We start from the raw sequence: 22,011 nt of genomic DNA, 5'->3' as shown, positions 1-22,011 counted from the left end.
TTGAAAAAGCTAAGAAGAGTACGTGGAGAAAACACTCGGTAATTTCCAGTTTCCAATCTTCAGCAAATACTCGATTCAGAAACAGAAAAATATTTACTGCCTGATAGACAAAATGTCTGCTTTTGGCACCAGTGCTGACTGTACAAATCCTTTAGAAAAAAAACTCTTTGTTCACCACTACTACTACTACTACTACTTATCATTTCTATAGCGCTACTAGACGTACACTCTGGTGAGTTATACAGATAAAAGTTATATGTATGCTTGGAGGTGGAGTTAGTGGTGGGACGGGGGACCTATCCAAAACGTTACCCAGAAAGATCTTGAGATAACTAATCTGTTCGTTAGGTCAGTGAAATAGCTAATGCAAGGAAATAAGTGGTAGACCTGGCCACCATATAAACTACTAATCCACAGCACTACTTAAATGGATAGAGCTGCTGAATATATGAACAAGTGTCACCATCAGTGCTTTACTTTATCCAGTGACCACTATCACTGGATATCCGGTCCAAAGAGTCCTCCGACACATAAGCTCAAGTTTCTTCACCACTTGCTAATGCAAAGCTCTCTGCTCAGTGTGCTGCGGCAGCTAAGAAAGCAAATAGAATGGTAGGTATTATTAGGAAACGAATGGAAAACAAAAGTGAGGACGTTATAATGCCTTTGTATCGGTCCATGGTGCGACCGCACCTCAAATATTGTGTTCAATTCTGGTCACCGCATCTCAAAAAAGATATAGTGGATTTAGAAAAGGTACAGAGAAGGGCAACGAAAATAATAAAGGGGATGGGACGACTTCCCTATGAGGAAAGGCTGAAGCGGCTAGGGCTCTTCAGCTTGGACAAAAGATGGCTGAGGGGGAGATATGATAAAGGTCTATAAAATAATGAGTGGAGTGGAACGGGTAGATGTGAATCATTTGTTTACTCTTTCCAAAAATACTAGGACTAGGGGGCATGTGATGAAGCTACAAAGTAGTACATTTAATAAGAATTGGAGAAAAGTTTTCTTCACTCAACATATAATTAAACTCTGGAATTCATTGCCAGAGAATGTGGTAAAGGAGGTTAGCTTAGCGGGGTTCAAAAAAGGTCTGGATGGCTTTCTAAAGGAAAAGTCCATAGACCATTATTAAATTGCCGTTCACTGAAAATGGGCCAGCATTGAATATTCGGGCTCAGCACTTGCCCCGGGACTTAGCCAGCCTGCCTCCCATGGGCTGAATTTCGCCCTCCATATGGCCTATCCAGTCTACCCGTCTGTGCCATCTCCTATCCCTTGCACTCCCTTATCGATCCTATGTATTTGTCCCAATCTTGTTTTAATTCAGATACAGTCAATGTCTCCACCACCTCCACTAAGAGCCATTCCACAAATTCACCACCCTTTCCATAAAGAAGTATTTCCTTAGGCTACTCCTGAATCTGTCCCCTTTCACCTTCATCCTATGGCCCTCATTCCAGAACTAATAGGGCAGGAAAGCATTTCACAGTAAGCGCAGCTCTTGTGTGCAAGCGCCAGGCAAACCCGACCGTGCAGCACACATCAGTGCCCCTCTTCTGCACCCTTAAATAAAAGTTTCCAATTTTATTTTTTACTTGGAAGGTTAATATTTAAGCACAGAAGACAGGTGCCGATGTGTGCTTTCACTTTCCGATTTGCCTGGACTCGCGCACATTTCTTTCTCAGTACCAGCGCTTACAGGCTTGCACGGGCTTTCTTCTGCTTCCAAAAGAAATCAAAACTGGTAGATTTTAAACTGGAAATCAAAGGAAATCCTCTCTTCAAACCTTCCAGCGCCAGCGCCAGCTCCGAGCTGGTGTTATTTTTCCAGCAGTAAGAACAGGGTTTGTTTGTGAGCAGTTCTCTGAACATTGGGAAGCATAGCAAATGACATCATTAACACACGTTTGACTATATTTATATACAATTTGCAGCCATCTCTGCTGCGCTTGTTATTTCCCACACTAAAGCCCTTTGAGCATTCCATGCAGATTTATATACACGCTATTCCCGTGCTAACCAGTCTTACCGCCAGTGGTAGGTTTTGAGAATCGGCCTGCTGGCCAATTAAATTGTTTTGAATATGAACTTCTCTGTGTTTTAAAGCAACAAAATTAAAATAATTTCTTGAGGAGAGCTCTAATGCTCTGTTCTGTTCAAAAGGAATCTTGCAGAACTGCACAACACTTGATCGTGCAATAAAGATTATACCCTCCTAAGAAATTCACTGGGATGAGGAATGGGAGTTTTCTGCAGTTAACATACTATCTGCAACTTACTATTTTGTGAAAAATAATAATCATTTTGAAAAAGTATTCATATTTTTTAATGTATCTACTCTCTGCCCTAAATACACCTTAAAATCACCTGACCATGCAATTACAATAATTAAATCAAGTGCCTAAAGGAGGATTTGCAAAAGCACTAGTTTATTAACAGAAGAAATACTTTCTCTGTCCTTTCCCACTTGCATTTCATAAACATTATGCAACCCACACAGTACATTCTCTATCCGGCCTCGAGAAAATCATGCATTTAATCTGTGTGAATCATTTACATTGTATTATGTTATATGCAACACGTAAAGTGGCCCAAAGCAGTTCTAAGAAGCAATAGAAACAAACATAGGCCTCAATTCTGCATAACTCCCCAAGCCCACAATCCAAAGGTGTTTGTCCCATGATCTTTTATCTAACAGATATATTGTGTATGCATTTCAGTATTTATATACTGCTTAGACCTAAGCAGTTTACAGCTTCACTTTACAGGTACTGGATCTGTCCCTATTGGGCTCACAGTCTAGGTTAAGTGACTTGTCCAGGGTTACATGGAGCTGCAGAGGTAAGTGAACCTGGTTACCCATGATCTCAACTGACTTCTGACCATCAGGCAGCAACAGGAATTAAACCCAGTTCCCCAGGTCCACAACCTGCTACACTAACCTTTAGGCCACTCCTCCACTCACATTCTTTGTAGGTCCCTGAATTTTGCAGACTAGAACACAGTGACATGTGTTCTATAGTTGATATGGATAGGCTACTGTGGCACTCATGCTCTATTCTTATCCCAAAGGGTTCTGGGAATTCTGTTTCTATTGACTAAAGCAGGTCTACAGCACCCCTGGCTGTGCCAGTAGTATAGAAGGATGGATTCCCATGCACCTTTGCTACTGCCCCTCAATACTGACTTAGTGTGTGCTCTTAGACTTGGGCCTATCCTTGACAAGAAACCCCAACTCTGCCAGTTCCAAAGCCATGACTAACAAATGAAAGCCGGTTTCATCTGAGACATTTTGAGGGTAATTTTATAAAGAGTTGTTGACATGTAAAGACTTTTTTACATATGTAAAAGGATTCTTGTAAAATGACTTGAGGGTTACATGTGTAAAAATGTGCATAGTGACAAGAAGTAACCCACGTGCAGATATGTTCAGGGGCAGAGTTTGTGCAGAGCAGTGGAGGTCACGATTTACAAGCATTTACAAGCTTCTGAGCAGATATAAATGTCTGGGGCTTTACTCTAGCCATAATTTATACTGCTTTACCACTTGTATTTTATAAAGACACCTAGCGGCCCTTTTACTAAGCTCCATTAAGCAGCTAACACGAGATTTATCGTGCAGTAGATAGTAGTACTGACCTACGCTACTGTCTCCTGCGTTAAAAAGGCAGCCGTTGTGGTAAAATCCTTGTGCTAGCTGCCTAACTTGGGAGAGGGAGGGATCAGGGTGTGTCATGGTCAGGTGAAGAAGTGGCCAGCTATGAGAGCTAGCGCACAAGACATTATCATGTGCTAGCTGTCAGGAGTGCAGACAGTGCCACTGAACTTACTGCCACCTGAAGAGGAGGCAGTAAGTGCAGCTGGGTAGTGTAGCATGCTCTAAGGACTATGTACTGCGGACCTTTTCTCTCCCCCCCCCCCCTTTCTGCATCCTTTCCCTTGATCCTCCAGTCAAGCATTCCATCCCCCCTGAAAGCACCTTGTCCCTACCTTGCAGCCCCAATCACCATTAATACCCCCCCCCCCCCCCACACACACACACAGCCACGATAAACATGAAGGAAGACCCCACACCCCTCAAGCAATACGTCAAGTCCTTCCCTCCAAAATCCTGGCCTCCTGAACATTGACCACCCCCCCAACCAGGATTTACCTGGGTCAGCATTGGTGAGCAGTGATTGTCGAGTGGCAGCGACCCTCATTTTCTGCCACCCAGATGGGCACCTGCTTCCAAAATGGTGCCAATGACACCTAGTGGTTGTCTTGTGGTAGTGCATTAATTATGAATGTGGCATCGCATCCACTGCTAGCATGCATTAATTCCTGTGTTAAACAGCTAATGTGGATTAGTAAATAAGCACCTATTGTTTTTGTAGTATCCAGACTGAGAAGCACACTGACCACTGCATGGAGGCCCCTTCCTTTCTTCATCAAAGCCCTTTAGAGATAAGTTCAGGTATACAATAACCATCACTCTGAAAATAAAATATTTTACTTAACGCTCATCCCAGTATATGTGCATTGTGAGGTGGGGATGCAGCCTATGCAAGTGGAAGGAAAGGAAATCCTCTCGCAGCTGGATGAAAGCCTTTGAGGGAAGAGCTTCACCACTGTAGAAATATTTTCCTCTCTTTATCTTATGCAAACTTGGTAAGGTCTCTGCTTTGATTGATTTCACATTAACCTGCAGGTGTGTCAGTTCTTTCTCTTGGGTGTGGCTGAGTCAGTCATATATTACTTTTAATATTATCATTCAGGCGAGACTGAGCAGAGCCTCTCTTCCCGTCGTTTTCTCCCACAGGTGTACAATGTCTCCAGAGCTGGAATAATTGTTGTCCCCTGTCACAGGAAGAGCAGAGCAGTGTGAAAAATTCTGTGACTGACTCAGGGCAGACCAGGAGGATTCCCACAGGATGGAATGATCTTGCGCTGGCAGCTTCAGGGAGGACATGAAACCCTCTGCAAATCCCTCAACCTCTCCTAATCCTGTAAGGATACATTTATTTACAATTTTCAACCCTTCTTTCTCTTGTCCTGTTTTATTCTCTTTCTTTTCAGTATTGGTATTTTCCTAAACAGAATGGCCGTAATGTGTGTCACCTACACAACTAACTTCTAAGGGGATTTCCCCCCACGTTTGGATAATTAGACCCTATATGGAATGTCAGCTGCCCATCTCTTCAAATTGCATTGAGAGCCCTATATCATAAGAGGTACCACTCCCAGGTAAAATGATATCCTTTTTAAGAGACATCAGTGCCCCATATTTTGGAAATCACAGGGAAAGACAAGAATCTGAGGCTTCTAGTGGCCAGAACACTTAGGCCAGATGTAGAAGAGGTGTTATCAATTTTCAGGCTGAACTTCTAAAGCACGTATGTAGTCAGCAGCAGCACAATGGTGCTCTACTTCTAAATTTGGTCTTTCTGTACTTTGGATGGCAAAATATATCTGTCCTTAAAAGGTGCATCATTTGGGGCATAGCCACTGAATTTATAGGGGGCAATAGGTGCTATAAACATTTACCTGTGTGTTATGTGTATAAATGTTTAGAACAATAGCATGTTCACATGTTATTGTATACTGTTGTGCTTATTTGCCATCTAGGCGCTATTCTGTACCGATGGGTGTAATTAGCATAGTGTATAAATGCAAGGGGTGCGTGCACATGGGTGGAGTCTGGGCGGAGCATGGGTGGGACCTAAACATACTCGGGTAACTTATACAGTAAGATATGAGTGTTCCTGCCGCACTTAGGTGCCCATGGTTAGCATAAGCGTCCCGCCTAAATGTTGGTCTCATTAATACCCGGTTAGGCTAGCATTCTATAAGGGTTTGCAACAGCGGGAACAGGTGCATCAGAAGGAAAACGGTGTCCACAACTGATCCTCCATCACGTTCTGGGATGATTCACCTTAGGTCGATTTCTAGAGCAAGTGCTAAAACCTCAAATCCATGTCAAGGGCCATCCCACCTTTTCCACTGAACATCTTTAGTTTGCTGCAATGTCTTACAAAAGAAAGGAAACAATGCCACAGCCCTAAAATGGAACAATTACAACACTGAGATAAGTAGGAATACCAGATGGATCCAGTCAGATTAAGCCAGTCCTGGATTTACTTCCATTGCCTGTTCCTGAAGACCTAGAACCAGCTTGTAATCTTAGATATGTTATATTCATTTTGGGAGGGGGGGGGGGGGGGAAGAGAGATTGTCCTGGTAGAGTTCTCCTGCTCTTTTGGGTTTCAATTCAATTAAAACTGTCCTGTGTTTCAGTGTCATGGAAAGGGTTCACAGTTCAGTCCTCAAGTCAGCTCATCCACTATCCAGCTGCCCACACAACCCCTGGGTAGTGTCATGGTCATTGCTCAAGGGTGCATAAGTACATAAAGTACATAAATATTGCCACACTGGGACAGACCAAAGGTTCATCAAGCCCAGCGTCCTATTTCCAACAGTGGCCAATCCAGGTCACCAATACCTGGCAAGATCCTGAAAAAGTTCAATACATTTTATGCTGCTTATCCCAGAAATAAGCAGTGGATTTTCCCAAGGTAATTTAATAATGGTCTATGGACTTTTCCTTTAGGAATCCGTCCAGACCTTTTGTAAACCCCGCTAAGCTAACCACCTTTACCACATTCTTTGGCAACGAATTCCAGCATTTAAGTACATGTTGAGTGAAGAAAGATTTTCTACGATTTGTATTAAATTTACTATTTTGTAGCTTCATCGCATGCCCCCTACCTAGTCCTAGTATTTTTTGAGACACCTGACGGACAGTTTCAGGAACCATGTAACAAATGGATTATTACAATGACCAGACTAAGTACATTGGGGGGGGGGGGGGGGGGGGGAGGTGAGCATGCAATTGTCATAAAATAAAGGAAAACTCCCTAGGAAGTTGAAAATGAAGACATGGTGCAAGGGAGAAACTGTCAGATCAAAAGAAAGAGAGAAATTAATTTGTGTCCACTGGGCTAATACATCATGTGTTTTCCTTTATTACCCAAGGTCTTTTCCTTATTTTATATTCACTCCCATTTAGTTCAGTCATCATAGCGACAACTGTTCGGGTGCTGCAGACCACAGCTCCCTGTAGAACCTTGTATGTGTGCACCTTGAGTGTGACCACAAGGTGTCACCATCACGCAATGGCTAAAACTCTCTCCCCTCAGTGAACACTGCCTCCACAGCATCCCTAACACTGCCCACTTGAGCAGAAGCTGAGCAGGCAAGTTCTAGGGCCCCCTCAGGTTCTATATGCAGGACTCAGTCCATGAATAAGCACCATATCATAAAGGAACATATCACAGAACTTGAAAAGAAAATAGATTAGGGCTACCGAATAAAAATGGTAAAAAGAAATCCTGTGGAAATTAGTCTCAAAATCAGATTCTTAGCCATAAAAAAAAATAGGCACTGGCAAATCTGACACATGTCTAACCAGGAGTAGTGGGTTATGCAGTGTACATCTGTGAATTCTGATACACACTTAACCTAATTTGTGACAAGGATAAGATGAAAGAAAAAGTAATTTGCAAATGTTACTTGGGGTATTTGAACTGCTTCATTGAAAGAGATTCCCACTTTTAACCCCCCCCCCCCCTCAAATTTACATTCACTGTCTCTCACCAAAAAATTAAAAAAAATCTCTCTAACACTAAAGCATTTCAATAAGAAAGCATGAAAAGGAGCCCCCTTCTAGAGACTGATGATTCTAGTACATAAGGGAGAAAGTAGCATGAAGTCTCCAGTGGAAGTAAGGGGTTATGCAGGTCATGGCCCAAGGTGCACTATTTCAAGTCGAAGGAGGCATTCCAGGCATGAGTGTGGTGTTTCAGAAGTCTTTTCTGAATAAATGTCTTTTTAACAAAGCATTCACTTGCACATGGTCCAATGTAGTGTTACAACAACTTTCTCCCCTTCCCTTCGGGAGCTTTCTCTTGATTTTCATCAGCTTCCCTGATTCTCCTAGGACAAGCAGGATGCGTCATCCGGCAGCTCCCATTGGCCAGAAATGCTCTCCAATAGCTCCGAGAGAAAGGACCTTTTTAGTACTTGATGCGCCAGAGCTTGAATCTCCCTTCTCCAGTCTTCGGGAAATGCCTAGCCAGTTGGGTTTTGAAGATATCTACAATGAATATGCATGAGATAGATTTGCATACCATGGAGGCAGTGCATTCAGATCTATCTCATGCATATTCATTGTGAGTACCTTGAAAACCAGACTGGCTTGGTATGTCCCAAGGGCTGGATTGAGAACCCCTGCTCTAGATTAAACACCAACATCCCCTTCTCCATACTAAAGTAGAGGTTGACCAATGGACATTCCAACGCAGAAAGTAGTGCTTATAAGATGATTTATTTGCTGCTTGGACAAAGGGACCCTTGTGTTGGAGTGTCTGTTGGTCAACCTCTACTTCAGTTTGGTTGCACTGTCTACATAGAGGTCCCTCCTGTTCGCTGTTCCTGCCCTTCTCTACACTCACAGACTGGAGCAGCATGAACAGCTTCCAGAAGTGATAAGGTGGAAACACTGCTGCACTACTCCTCTGATGGGTTCTCTCTGCTTCCACTATTTCTGATATTAGGTCCACAGACAGGATCCTACTGTCTCAGAGTCCTTTGTTCACTTTGCTGGTGATTCCTGGGAACAGGCCAGTGGGTTGCTGCTTCTCCCAAAACCACTATCTCCAGACAGAGAGAAGGGTCCTCTTTCTTCTCTTCCTTCTCAGCCTCCTCTTGACTATCCTTCACCTGCTTCCCTCAGAATTTCTCCATGGATCTCTGACCAATTCAGTGGACTTTACCAGGCCGCTCTTAACAGGATGCACCATGGCAAATGGTTTTGTCCCACTTACACTCATTCCTCCTCTCTGTCTATCTCATGCTACTCAATGGGGAAACATAGGCCTGAAATAAAGCATACAGAAGCCCCTTTTTAAGAGCTTTAAAAGTTTTAAAGTATCACCGGTCCGTGTGACATCCTAATGATTCATAGATCTCTATAGTCCAATGGAAGCAATTAGTCCTTCCCTGTCATTTAAAAGTTAGTTTGACTCCAACAGCTAGATTTACTAAAGTGGACATACTAAGGCCGAAAATACACGTTCTTAGTAAACAGGTCCCTCTGCATAAAATGAGACCTGCAGTAAATAATGCGCATTAATACATGGTTGCACGTTTTAGTAAAGTTAACTTCAAGTTTCTTCTGTCCCACGTTCTAGCAGAAGTGTTTATGCAATGCACAAATATCTCCTCAAGCAAGTGACAAAGATTAAGCATTCCTTTCATTTTACCACACCTGTTTTACAACATGCAGTGAAGCAAAATTTCTTGAAGCTATAAACCAGTTCATAATCTGGTGTCTATATAGTTGCTGCAATGTATTATCAGAACTCTTTCTGTGCTACTTTTATAGAGGCGATACGGATCACTGATTACTGAGCTGTCCCCATGGTAACTCTTACAGTGTAGCCCAACAGCAAGAAGAGCTTGAAATGGATAGAAATGCAAATTACGGGAAAGAAACTTCTCATACACAATTGTCCTACAATCACAACAGATTTCCTGTCTTCTGGTCCTATGCAACACACAGAACAGTGGAGATTGAGCGGATCTGAGTATGGTCCCATCTACCTTATTACAAGAAATTGTAAAGAAGGTGGGTACAAGTTCAATACTATATTTGCATATACCCACAATCTTGCTGTGTCGTTGTCTCAGTGTCCTACATTTGAAAATGGTCTACTATTATGTCAATGACACTCAGTAGTATTAAATACTGGGAAAAACTAGACTGACATTACTTGTGCTTAATTAGAACCTACTGGTGGCAGATTTACAAGTCTGAGACTTGAAGGAGGGGCAATAAAATAAAGGAAATGGTAGCAAACATGTAACAAAGAAAGGAACCATAAGACTGCAAATGGTGTAGTCATCAGGTCAGTGCTATATGTTATTCACAAGAGATGAGAGAAGAATGCTAAGCTCAGAAACCTAGAGGATGTGGTCAGTGAAGTGGATTTTTTTATTTCGGAGAGGTAGGTACTGTACCATATGACGTCTCCTAAAATATTGAGTTCATGGAAGTGGTGGTGATTTATGGAGAAGAAGGGAGGAGATGAAAAAAAGAATGGAAAAATAGAAAGGACACACTGGGTAGACCTTGCGTTCCTTTTCAAATAATATCTTCACTATTTAGAAATAGAAGACATATGAGACAGAAAAGAGGAGAGCAAAGTTGAAAATAGACAACAGTAGACAAGAAAAATGACTGAGAACTAGAAAGAAACAAGATGTTGAAGAGGGTAGATCAGAAGTTGTAAGACTTGAATGGTGAAAAGTGAGGAGAGAAAGAGGACAGAGAGTAGGAAGTCATCCAAGGAGAGAATAAGAATTCATACAAAAACAGAATAATTAGTTTCTGTTTCAGATGCGGCCGGAGTCTTGTCTCATTGTTCTACCAACTATGAATCTCAGATTGTGGATTCTCCTTTTCGCTCTGATCCTGCACATTAAGCCAACCTTCCAGAATGTGTTGAAGCAGGATTCAAAGTTTTCACCTGCTTTAGAGAGAGATGAATTGTTGAAAGATGTTTCCTTCCTGCCAAGTGAAGGTCTAATGACTGGATTCCTCACCAAAGACATGCCAGCAAGGTAAAGCCTTTCTCCTATCCTGTGTTGTTTGTGGCCTCTTTGCTTTTAGTCTTTTTTCAGCATTCATGGACAACTAAGATTGACTGCAATAATAATAGACTTTTGGGATGCATCCTGTAGTATGCAGGGCCAGACTTATCTATTAGGCACCCCTAGGCAAGGAAACAAGGGGATGACCTCAATCTAAGGATACAGAATGAGAAAGTTCCCTTTCTGAAGCTGTCCGTGATGAAAGGGGTGTTGTTTCCACCTTCAGTGTTCAACCTGTGTGATAGCATTCCATTGCACCCATCCTCTTAAAGGCACAGGAGTGGGCTGGTTGCATTCTGAATGCTGCTTGCTCATGCGCCATTACAGCTTGAGGGTGGTTCTGATGGAACACTAGAAACATAGAAGCACAGAACATGATGGCAGATAAAGATCAAATGGCCCATTCAATCTGCCCTTCCACACCATCCATTATCGCCCCCCCCCCCTTCCTAAAAGATCCCATGTGCTTGGCTCACTCTTTCATGAATTCAAATACAGTCTTTGTCTCCATCACTTCCACCAGGATTCTGTTCCACATATCCACCACCCTTTCTGTAAAAAAGTATTTTCTTATATTACTCCTGAGACTAAAACAGGATGTGTACCAGCCCCAGGGGGTCAACCGTAGGAAGGAGAACGTGTACCTTTGAAATGTATATTTGCAACTGCTTTAAAAATAAAAGACCTGTGTGAACTAATACTTCCCTTCCCTGACCTAAGTCCTCTAGGGAGAAGGCCTGGGGTTGGAATTTTTAGTGGAGCTTTTCCTGTGGTTAAACCATTGTTTGGTCATGGCACAATCTTTGTAAACTGCCCCCTATACCCCCTCCCCACCCCCAAGTATTGTAGGATGCTTTAGAATGGATGATAATCACTTCCTCTTTCTTCCCTACTTAATCCCTACACACTACTAACTGTATCTGATATTCTGGAATGACAATGTCATAACAAACTATGTAAGCCACATTGAGCCTGCAAATAGATGGGATAATGTGGGATACAAATGCAATAAATAAATAAATAATATTTAGCTGGTGACCAAATGAATCAGTTGACCCTCTTCTTTCTTTTTTTTTCCCCAGATACTACTTTTTGGTGAATAAAGATCACACACCTGTGACTATTCGAGTGACGCCCTGTGAATCCCCTTTACACTGGAGACTCACATTCCTTAAGATACCACAGACAATCGAAAGAGGTATCTTCAGTATGAAAGTTGTGTATTTGGTAGATATTCAAGCAAGAACCAGAGGATCAAAACCATGATGATGTGTCAAGCAAATCAGAAACCTGATATGGCCACGTTTCAGAATATCTTCATCAGGGGCATAGCAACAAAGAACAGAAGTATTATATTCTGAAAGAATGATGTGTTGCCTTTGTAAAGTTGCTGAAGTGGTTGTTTCAATGTCTATAGGAGCAAACATTTGTAACCAACGAGTGCTGCGTTAATCTCTGCCTCTATATAGAGGAAAACCATACTCCATGAAGGTGGCATTGCAGATGACACCTTCTTAACAATCTGTGCTTTATAAGGTATAGGTGTAGCAAGACAACAGATAATTCTGTCAGAATATAGTCCTTCTGTTCTTTATTGTTATGCCCCTGATGAAGATATTTCGAAACATGGCCATGTTGGATTTCTAATTTTCTTGATTCAATAAGAGTTCTGACATATCATCTTGTTCCTGGATGTCTAATGTGTGTCTCTCTGTTGTATATCTGTTAGATAATGACAGACTCTGACTGAGCACTCTATTGCTTATTGGCTTTATTATTGGACTGGATAGACAAAGCCATTTACCCAGATAACAAGTTTCAAGTTTATTATAAACTTTCTATCCCGCCCAACAGAACAAGCCATCTGGGTGGTGTGCAATCTAAAATGAAGGAAAGAGAAAAGAAGGGGCATAACCTACAAACATGAAAACAGGAGCAGCTGGGGTAGAACTACAATTTAACAGAAAAGAAAGGGGAGAGGGAAAAAAAACAATAAGGGGGAACTGTCAGCCAGGCAAGTGTGCTTCATCTGAGAGAATCCAAGTATAGGCATCTTTAAAAAGAAATATCTTAAGCTCAGCTTTAAAGAGGGGTAGTGAGGTGGTCTGTCTGAAGTGAGGTGGTAAGGAATTCCACAGCTTTGGCCCTTGAAAAGAGAACATGGTATGTCTACTATGTTTGTAGAAAAGCTCTCAGTGCGTTGGAATGGAGATTGAGAGTAGAGGGTGAGATAGCACAAAAGATACAGGGGTTCAGAGGTAGCAAGAGTTTTAAAAATTAACAGAAGAATAAGTAACACAATGGGAGACTGGAAGCCAATGAGAAGACTTAAGATAAGGAGTAATGTGATCAAATTTCTTGAAATGAAAAAGGACTCTAATGACTGTGTTTTGGACCGATTGTAAGCCGTTATCCAGCTACATGGCTTAGTTGTGGTTATCTGTGAAAATTCAGCAGCACAATCCAGAAAATGCTGCTGAATATCCTCAAAGTTCACCTTGGTACTACCCAAATGGCGCCGTGGTGGTATGGTAGCAGAGGGTAGGAGGCTTAAGAAGTTATCAGGTTAGAGGCATTATTAAGCCCACTGTTCGACAAATTGTTTAGCTATAGGGCGGTCAATGGAATTTGCTTCCTATAGCTCTTAGAAGTGAGCACAATCATATGTTGTTTGGGTGACTACAGAAAGATGCATTATTTCAACAATATTTGAGGTGAATTTTCAAATTATGCTTAGGAGAATGGTTTCTTCTTAGTGTGGAGATGTGTAATTTTTCCAATTTGACTGTTCTGATCTTATGTATGCAAGTAGGGCCAGATTTAGGCACCCCTAGGCAAGGAAGCAAGGGGGTGGTCTCCATTTAAGGGTGCAGAACTAATTCTTTTTGATCTTGGTTGGCATATGCGGACTAAAAATTAACACATTGAATTCAACTGAATTATCATCATAGCTGTCCAGAAAGTGGTTTAATATCACCACTAGGCACCCACACTCTACCTGGATATTCAGCATCACTTGGCATCCATTTAGCCAGTTCCCCAATTATTTGGAACTACAGTTGGCCCCTGGGGTGGGTACACATGCTGTTTTTTGTGTCTGTGACTAAAATCTCAAATTTTCTTCCAATTTTGTCTTCCTGTGCACACAAACAAAGGAAAAGGGTCCACGTAGGCTGACTGTATATTCTCTGGATGGTCTCAGGACAGGCACATGGAACCCACACTAGAAAAATAAGTAAGGAAAGCTGATAGGGATTTATATAAAATTATCCATTTATTGGACCCTCCCCAAATGAAAAAAAACACAAAATAGCAGAACAAGAAAACAATAAGGCATATAGTCCATAAAAAGAGAGTAAGGTGAATGCAAAAAAATCTCCTTTGCGGTGTGCTCTCTCTTCTGTCATGCATCCCATGGTCTCTTTTCTCCTGTGGATGGGTATTGCACCCTTCTGCTCCTCTATAAGTGCTTCTAGGCATCTCTGGCAGCCCCAGTTTCCTTTTTCTCAGATACTCGCAATTAAGGCATAAGTTATTACCTTCTCCTCCTCTTACAGTCAGTCTTGTCTTGGTCCGTCTGTGCGGTCACTTTGTGTTTAGGTAAGTCCTTTCCCCTTTGTGAGACTTAGTTCGAGGAAGCCCCAGGACTTGGGTCCCATGTCCTATCACTCAGGTCTCCAAGAGGCACTCACACTGCTTCTGAGCTCCAGTCTTTCTCCCCTTTGTGAATATGGAACTAGCTGCAGGTCTAATCTCCTTACTTCTCTCTTTGGACAAGATCCTCCCCAGTGATCACTCCTTTCTCCTCCTGCTGTGGTACCTTGTGTCTTGGGGTTCGGCTTTGGATCAGACTTCTAACACTTTGTTCTCTCAACACTCCTTTCTTATGGGAAATAGGCCCCGCTCCTGGCCTTTCCCTTTTCCTCTCCTCCCCCTCAGTCAGTTAGAGGACCAGGTTCCTGATGGGCCCTAGGTCAGGAAATCTACCATATTTCCCACTAATGGTTGCTCTGGACTTCCCCTGTGGGAAGAAGGAAGGAAAGAAGACTCTGGGCCCCTCCCTATACTCAGCTTTTATATTTCCTCCAGTTTCCAAGACACTTCTATTATCAGTCCACTCCTTCATTATTTTTTTTTAGCTTCTGTCTTGATTCCCTATGCCCCTACATGATCTCTTTAGTCAGCTAACTAGGGTTTGCTCATAGATCCTTCTTTTCACTAGGTCTTTCCAGATGTTTTCAGAAGCTCCTGTTACAGTGTGGTGGCCCCTGTACTGTAGCAAACCTTTCCCCAGTGTTTACATTTTGAGATGTCTCTTAACATTTTCAAATCTCATTTGAAGGCCTATTATTTCTCCTTAGCCTTTCCGCCTCCTTGACGCCTCTTTCAGCCTTCCCTTTCCCTTGAGCCTTATCTCAAGCATGTAAGCATAGTAGCATCCACCTTCCTTTTTCCCTTCATTCCTTTTGTTGACATGTAATCGTCTCACTTCCCATTACCCTCTTGTATTCTGTGTTGTTTTATGACTTTTGTGTGTTTATTTCCCCTTCCCCATTTAGTTTACTCACTGTAAACCACTCAGATTTCTCCTTGACAATTTGCGGTATATCAAATAAATTGAACTTGAACTTAAACTTGACTGACACTACTCTGGAGCAGGGACCCAGAATATGCCATCCTGTTACATCCAGATAACTGTCACTAGTCTGAGCAGCTATAGACCAATCCTTTTAATCAGACATTTTTTTCATTCACCATATCTGAGAAGAACAGATGAAAGAAGAGAGGATGGACAGTCTGGGGAGAAAAATGTTAATAGATAGTGCAATGTTTCTAACTCAAGATAGTCCACTAGAGAAAGTCTCATACTTCTTTACCTTGTAATCAAAACATTATGCTTTCTTCACAGATAACACTCTACATCAGGATTCTCAGAGATACCCTCACCGAAAAGCACATGTTCAGCTATTTTCTTATAAAGGTAATGGGGAAGAGGCCTACTTTACTGCTAACAGCTCAGCTGGTCTTTATAAACTGGAGCTTCTTTCAGAAGAGACAGATACAAGTTTTCAGGTGTTCACATCTACCAGTCAAGAACCGAACACCTTTTTCCCAGGGCTTCCCCTTGATCCAAGAGTGGATGTAATATCCATTGAACAAGACAGGGTTACTCTAGCATGGAAGCCTAGTCCAGGCTCCTTCAAACTTGGAAGCAAATTTGAGTATTGTGTATTTGTGAACCGACTGCATAACTTTAAAACCTTGTGTGCCACTGAACCTAGCCTCCAAGAGAGACATAGAAAAGGTAGCCTACATAGAAAAGACCATTGGGATACTGAAGTTACCAAACTGGAGAAATTTTCCAAAAAACACACTGCTGGGATTCTGAATGAAATACAGTCTATAATGAAGAATCTACAGGAGCTAAAGCGTGATGCCTCCATGGTTGATAAGACCTTTAAAGGACTTCAGGCTCCCAATGTTCTTAAGCCAGATATAGTGGATGGTCAAAGGGTCTGTGTGGGTAACAGAACCAATGTAACTCTTTCTGGCCTCCAACCAGGAACACATTACTATTTTGATGTGTTTGCCAGGAATCATGAGAAAAAGACTAGCAGTGCATATACAGGAGTTTTTGCAGAGACAAAAGACAGAGAAAAAACTAGGTTTTCAAAACTGGAGGCCGAGGAGATGACACACATTCTTCTTATGAGTAAAGAAATTAGATTTCTCAAACTCCAACCTGCATCTTCAAATGGATGGACATGGCTTTTTATACATTCCTGTGTGCATAAAACGAACCTCAAAATCATTGTCAAGGGGAAAATTGTGGTCTCCCAAAGCATTGTGGGTGCTCAGATATTCCAGTTACCTGAGAAAGCAGACAAGTATATACTGAGACTGAGTGCCAGTAACAGAGGTCCCAGCTTGGTCAAGCTCTTTGCCACAAATACACCTTACAGCCTTCCATTCCTTTCCCTTCCAGCTGACCCACACTTGACAGTTTCGAGTGATGTCAGCACCTGCTCATCTGTCACAATGTCATGGCTGGGAACACAGGAAAGTAATAAATATTGTATCTACATGAGGAATATTGAGGAAAATCTGGACCTCAGGCTGATCAGAAAGCACCAGAACAGTTGTTTAAGTCCAAATGCCAGACTGGAAGCTGAACGGATAGTCTGCAAATGCTTCCAGGGCACAAGTCCTTGGAAAACTGTAGTTCAAGAAAACATTGAAGGCTTGAAACCAGGGAAACTTTACCTTATTGATGTCTATATGTTTGGACAGAACAATTATGTATTTAAATATCCCAGTCAGGTGGTCAAGACTTGGGATTTATGCTAAAATCACCTCCTGTTGTAGGAAACAGAGGTAGGAGAAATTTTGTACAACTTGAGATAAAGCCATTCAAACATTTAACTCTTCAGTAGAATATGGAACTCAGAAGAAGATGTCAGGCATTCTCTAGTATCTTCATGTTATGTCATTACAACAATGTGAATACCTATGACAATGGTAACTAAGGGGAAATTTGCTGTCACTGAACAAAGCCAATCAGCACTGATAACTGCCAATTAACAAGCAATTATTGACACTAATTGGCATTCATTGGCATTGGAGTGGAGGAGTAGCCTAGTGGAGGTGCAGCGGACTTTGATCCTGGGGAACTGGGTTCAATTCCCACTGCAGCTCCTTGTGACTGTGGGCAAGTCACTTAACCCTCCATTGTCCCAGGTACAAAATAAGTACCTGTATATATGTAAACTGCTTTGAATGTAGTTGCAAAATACCACAGAAAGGCAGTATATCAAGTCCCATTCATTGGAATTTACATGCACAACTGTCTAAGCATATTCTGTAATGTGATGCATGTAAGTTCTAAGTTGCATAGTTGAAAAGGGAGTGTGGCCATGTATGTGGAATGGGCGGGTCATGGGTGTTTCTAAAATCTATACACCTGGTCCGTGCCTAATTTAAACATCAGCATTTACACCAAGTTTTACTTGGCATAACTGCTCTTGACTAAATTTAGTTGTGCAGAAGGGAGCTTGGCGTATTCTATAAACAGCACAGAAATTATTTAGGCATACTTTATAGAATATGCCTAGACTTATTTTTTTTTCAGTGCTGAGCGCACTGTAACAGTGTAACAGCACTGTGTCAAAGCTGCTGCACATGGGAAGGATATGACACGTTGACCTGTATGCCTGCATCCCTAGTGACCGGAAAGGATCCCTGGTTATATATTAAGATAGGAGTCACAGACTGTTAAATAAATGCTTGTGACAGTGAGCTGTTATAAAACAAACTATACAAGCTTAGATACTTAGCAAAGCTTTAGTGACTCTAAGCATAGGTTTATTTTATTTATTGGTATTGAATATGATATTTAAGTCAGTGTCCTGATAATCACATGTGTTTCAAGGAAAACTAATGATCATTATTAGTTTTATAGGAAAAAATAGTTAAGCAATTAATTTGTAAGTAATGTGCGACTGCACCTTGAATATTGTGTTCAGTTGGTCGCCGCATCTCAAAAAAGATATAGTGGAATTAGAAAAGGTGCAGAGAAGGGCGACGAAAATGATAAAGGGGATGGGACAACTCCCCTATAAGGAAAGGCTGAAGCATCTAGGGCTCTTCAGCTTGGAGAAAAGATGGCTGAGGGGAGATATATAAAATAATGAGTAGAGTGAAATGAGTAGATGTGAATCATTTGTTTACTCTTTCCAAAAATACTAGGACTAGGTGGCATGCAATGAAGCTACAAAGTAGTAAATTTAATATGACTTGGAGAAAATATTTCTTCACTCAACGTGTAATTAAACTTCGGAATTCGTTGCCAGAGAATGTGGTAAAGGTGGTTAGCTTAGCGGGGTTTAAAAAAAGGTCTTGACGGCTTCCTAAAGGAAAAGTCCATAGACCATTATTAAATTGACTTGGTGAAAATCCACTGCTATTTCTGGGATAAGCAGCATAAAATGTATTGAACTTTTCGGGATCTTGCCAGGTATTTGTGACCTGGATTTGCCACTGTTGGAAACGAGATGCTGGGCTTGATGGACCTTTGGTCTATCCAGTGTGGCAATACTTATGTACTTATGTATTTATGTAATGTTGATGTTTATATTATCTGATACTTCCTCATTTCTTTCCATTCAGACCATTTTGCTCAGTGGTGTGATTGCTTTATCATAGAAATCTGCCTACTTTCAATAATTAGTGGATTTATGAAATTCCCATTAGCTATCCTGAGGAAGCAACTTGAATGAAAGCATGATATTATGTACCAGTTTATTCCAAAAATTAGACTTTTTCACAAAATACTTACCATTGCACATCAAGTTTAGGAGTGGCATAGTGGTTAGAGCACCAGTCTTGCAATCCAGAGGTGACCTGTTCAAATCCCACTACTGTTCCTTGTGATCTTGGGCAAGTCACTTAACTCCATTGCTTCAGGTACAAACTTAGATTGTGAGCCCTCCTGGGACAGAGAAATATCCAGAGTACCTGAATGTAATTTGCCTTGAGCTACTACTGAAAAAGGTGTGAGCAAAATCTAAATAAATAAATCAGATTATACAGGTTTCCCTTTTCTTCTGCACAGTTCACTCATTCCATATGCACCAACACATTCCCTGTGCTCTGCACAGCATAATCTCTTGAAAATTCATCTGGCCTACACCCAAATGAATTCTTTTACTGTGGTTGCCCCTGCACTTTGGAACCGTCTCCCTTCTCATCTTCATCTAGAAAAGTCTTACCCGAATTTTTAAAAAGGCTCCATGCATATCTCCCTGTCCCCCATCCACCTGACTCTTCCTGTCTCTCACCTATCCACCCCCATCCTGTTAGACTGTCACTGAAATGCTTTGATGTTTCACTTATATATACTGTCATCTACCAACATTTGCTTATTTCCGATCTGACGAAGAAGGGCTACCTTCGAAAGTTAATCAAAAAATGTATTAAGTTATGTCCAATAAAAAGGTAACAACTTATTTTCTCTGTTTTATTTTGTTTTATTTCTATTGATTACCTTTAAAAGTGGACTAACACGGCTACCACACCTCTCTACTCAAAAAGGACCCCAAAACCCATTTCTTTCAGGGGCCCTTTTACTAAGAAGCGAAGGCACCTACGCGCGTCCTACATGCATCCTATTCATGTCAATTTTGAACTACCGCCCGACTACCACATGGCCCGGGTGGTAATTTCATTTTTTATGTGCATCCACTAAGCGCGCCAGGCAGTAATTGGCATTGTATGCACGTACACCATTACCACCTGGTTAACACGTGAGACTTTACCGCTAGGTCAATGGGTGGTGGTAAGATCTCAGGCCCAAAATGGACGTGCACCAATTTTTATTTTATCACATGTCCATTTTTGGCCAAAAAAAGGCCGTTTTTGCAGGTGCACTAAAATATAGACCTGCGTGCGTTCAATACATGCTTCTACACCAGCGCAGGCCACTTTTCGGCACACCTTAGAAAAAGGAATCCTCAGTTAGCTTTTCCTTTAGCTGAATATCTCATTGTCATTACTCAACATTTTATGGTCTGATTGTAGCAATTGTCCTTATGTCTTGTCCTTCTGTCCTATTTTTCCCTGCCCACCTGATGTCTCTTATTTTCTACTGAGTTGCTTGTTGTTTTATACACTGTAAGCTAGATCTCATTTTGTGCTTTCTTTATGTTTCTTCTCCTTTTTTAAATAATTGATTGTAAACAGTTTTGATACCTGGTAAAGGGCAGTATATGAAATAGAATATAAATACGATTTAAAAGATCAATAAAAAGAATTGCACATGATCTTTGATGACCACACAGGTCATGTGTTCAGGTATGATGGTAGGATCACAAGAAGGAAATTAACAGAACATGTATGAAATTGAGAAGGGGCGCATATCTATTGATATGTAGAAGCGCAGTCAGGTTGTGACACCAGGAGAAGCGGAGAGGCGCATGCACACACTGCATAGGTGCAACAGACCGCCTGAAAAATAAGCGCCGGTGCCATCTGAAGTCCGTTTGGGGGAGCAGTCATTCCCCTGGCACCCCACCTAGCTACGCCTCTGCATAAATGCACATATGAGGGGGGGGGGAGGTAATTCTTAACAGGTCATCTAAAGACAGGTGTCAGAATGATATGCACAAAGTGCAAATTCTATATTGATAAATACATGCATAATGCAGTTATAGAATGGCAGCTTAAATCCACAGATATGCGTCTTATTTTAGGCGTGAGCACTTACGCTAGCTCGATGGCTGACAACGATTTTTTTGCAGACAAGATTCTTCTTGCAGTTTTGCTCGTGCTTTTTCACTGACGTATCTTGTATATCCACCAATCATCAATCTTTTTAAAGGCTTGATTTGGTTCAGCTCTACCTACTGGCGCTTACCACATACAGACTCCTGAGGCAGGCGTTTATCGCCGAAACACAGTGCTGTGTCGAGTCTTATCTTCTACTATTAAAGAACATTTTTTATTCCTTATTTTTTTTGTCTTCTCTTTGGAAGTGCCCTGTTTATCACGCTACTCTTCTGTTTCTGATGTAAATGCTTGCTGTTAGATGCATAACTGATTGTATTCTATAACCTGTGCGCATAAGTGCTAGACATGTCCCTGAGCTGCCCATGCTCCTCCCAGGTCAACACCCCCTTGCAGTTGCTTGATATGGATTTTGCACGGTTGGTTGGTAGAAAACCCACTAAGGGCAGTTACACGTGTAACTGTAAATTAGTGCCAAATAGCAATAGTTAACACCAAGTATATCCAGTTATTGATTGTTAATGTCTATTAGCAGCTAATTTAATAATGAAGTTACATAACTAGAGAATTCAGCTGTGGAGGAGGTGCTGTAGCATGAGGACTAAGAGTGACATCCAGCCCTGAAGACGTGGTGGAATTTCCACTATCCTCCGACATCTCAAGTGGGTGTGCTCCTGATTCCCCATACTGTGTTCCAGGCTTCTTCTTCATGAACTTATCTATTGAACTGTATTCAGGAGTATGGCTCTGTTGAGAGGGGCGCATCAGCTTTCGCCCTGCGTTTAACCATAATAACAAATTGAGAAAGCTTCTCTTCAACAGGAAACACTGGAAAAGTCACAGCGTGTTAGGTAAAAGGGGCCATCTTAGATCGCATAAGTACATAAGTAGTGCCATACTGGGACAGACCAAAGGCCCATCAAGCCCAGCATCCTGTTTCCAACAGTGGCCAATCCTAAAAAAGTACAAAATGTTGCCAGAGAATGTGGTAAAGCCAGTTAGCTTAGTAGAGTTTAAAAAAGGTTTGGACGG

The 22,011-nt window shown here is 41.6% G+C and overlaps 1 protein-coding gene across 4 annotated transcripts; it reads left to right on the top strand.

Moving 5' to 3' along the window:
• Positions 1 to 4,764: 4,764 nt before the first annotated feature.
• Positions 4,765 to 17,324, top strand: LOC115476673 (protein NDNF-like). Of its 4 annotated transcripts, none has more exons than XM_030213181.1 (5): positions 4,765 to 4,994; positions 9,575 to 9,673; positions 10,445 to 10,668; positions 11,781 to 11,896; positions 15,608 to 17,324. In XM_030213181.1, the coding sequence occupies exons 2-5, from the start codon at positions 9,635 to 9,637 to the stop codon at positions 17,044 to 17,046; spliced, it is 1,818 nt and encodes a 605-aa protein (XP_030069041.1). In that variant the 5' UTR covers positions 4,765 to 4,994; positions 9,575 to 9,634; the 3' UTR covers positions 17,047 to 17,324. The 4 variants fall into 4 exon arrangements, with proteins under 4 accessions (XP_030069041.1, XP_030069040.1, XP_030069039.1 ...); XM_030213180.1 differs by having other exon boundaries at positions 9,482 to 9,673; XM_030213179.1 differs by having other exon boundaries at positions 9,431 to 9,673.
• Positions 17,325 to 22,011: the final 4,687 nt, after the last annotated feature.

The sequence above is a fragment of the Microcaecilia unicolor genome, chromosome 8, assembly GCF_901765095.1.
Source record: "Microcaecilia unicolor chromosome 8, aMicUni1.1, whole genome shotgun sequence".
Classification (NCBI taxonomy): Eukaryota; Metazoa; Chordata; class Amphibia; order Gymnophiona; family Siphonopidae; genus Microcaecilia; species Microcaecilia unicolor.
The sequence above is the reverse complement of the archived record's forward strand: the minus strand, read 5'-3'. Positions and strand labels throughout refer to the sequence as shown.

Coding starts and splice junctions, on each gene's coding strand:
- LOC115476673 (XM_030213182.1), top strand. CDS start 4,956: ATGAAACCCTCTGCAAATCCCTCAACCTCTCCTAATCCT. Junction 4,995..10,444: donor CCTCAACCTCTCCTAATCCT/GTAAGGATACAT, acceptor TTTCTGTTTCAG/ATGCGGCCGGAGTCTTGTCT. Junction 11,897..15,607: donor ACCACAGACAATCGAAAGAG/GTATCTTCAGTA, acceptor CTTTCTTCACAG/ATAACACTCTACATCAGGAT.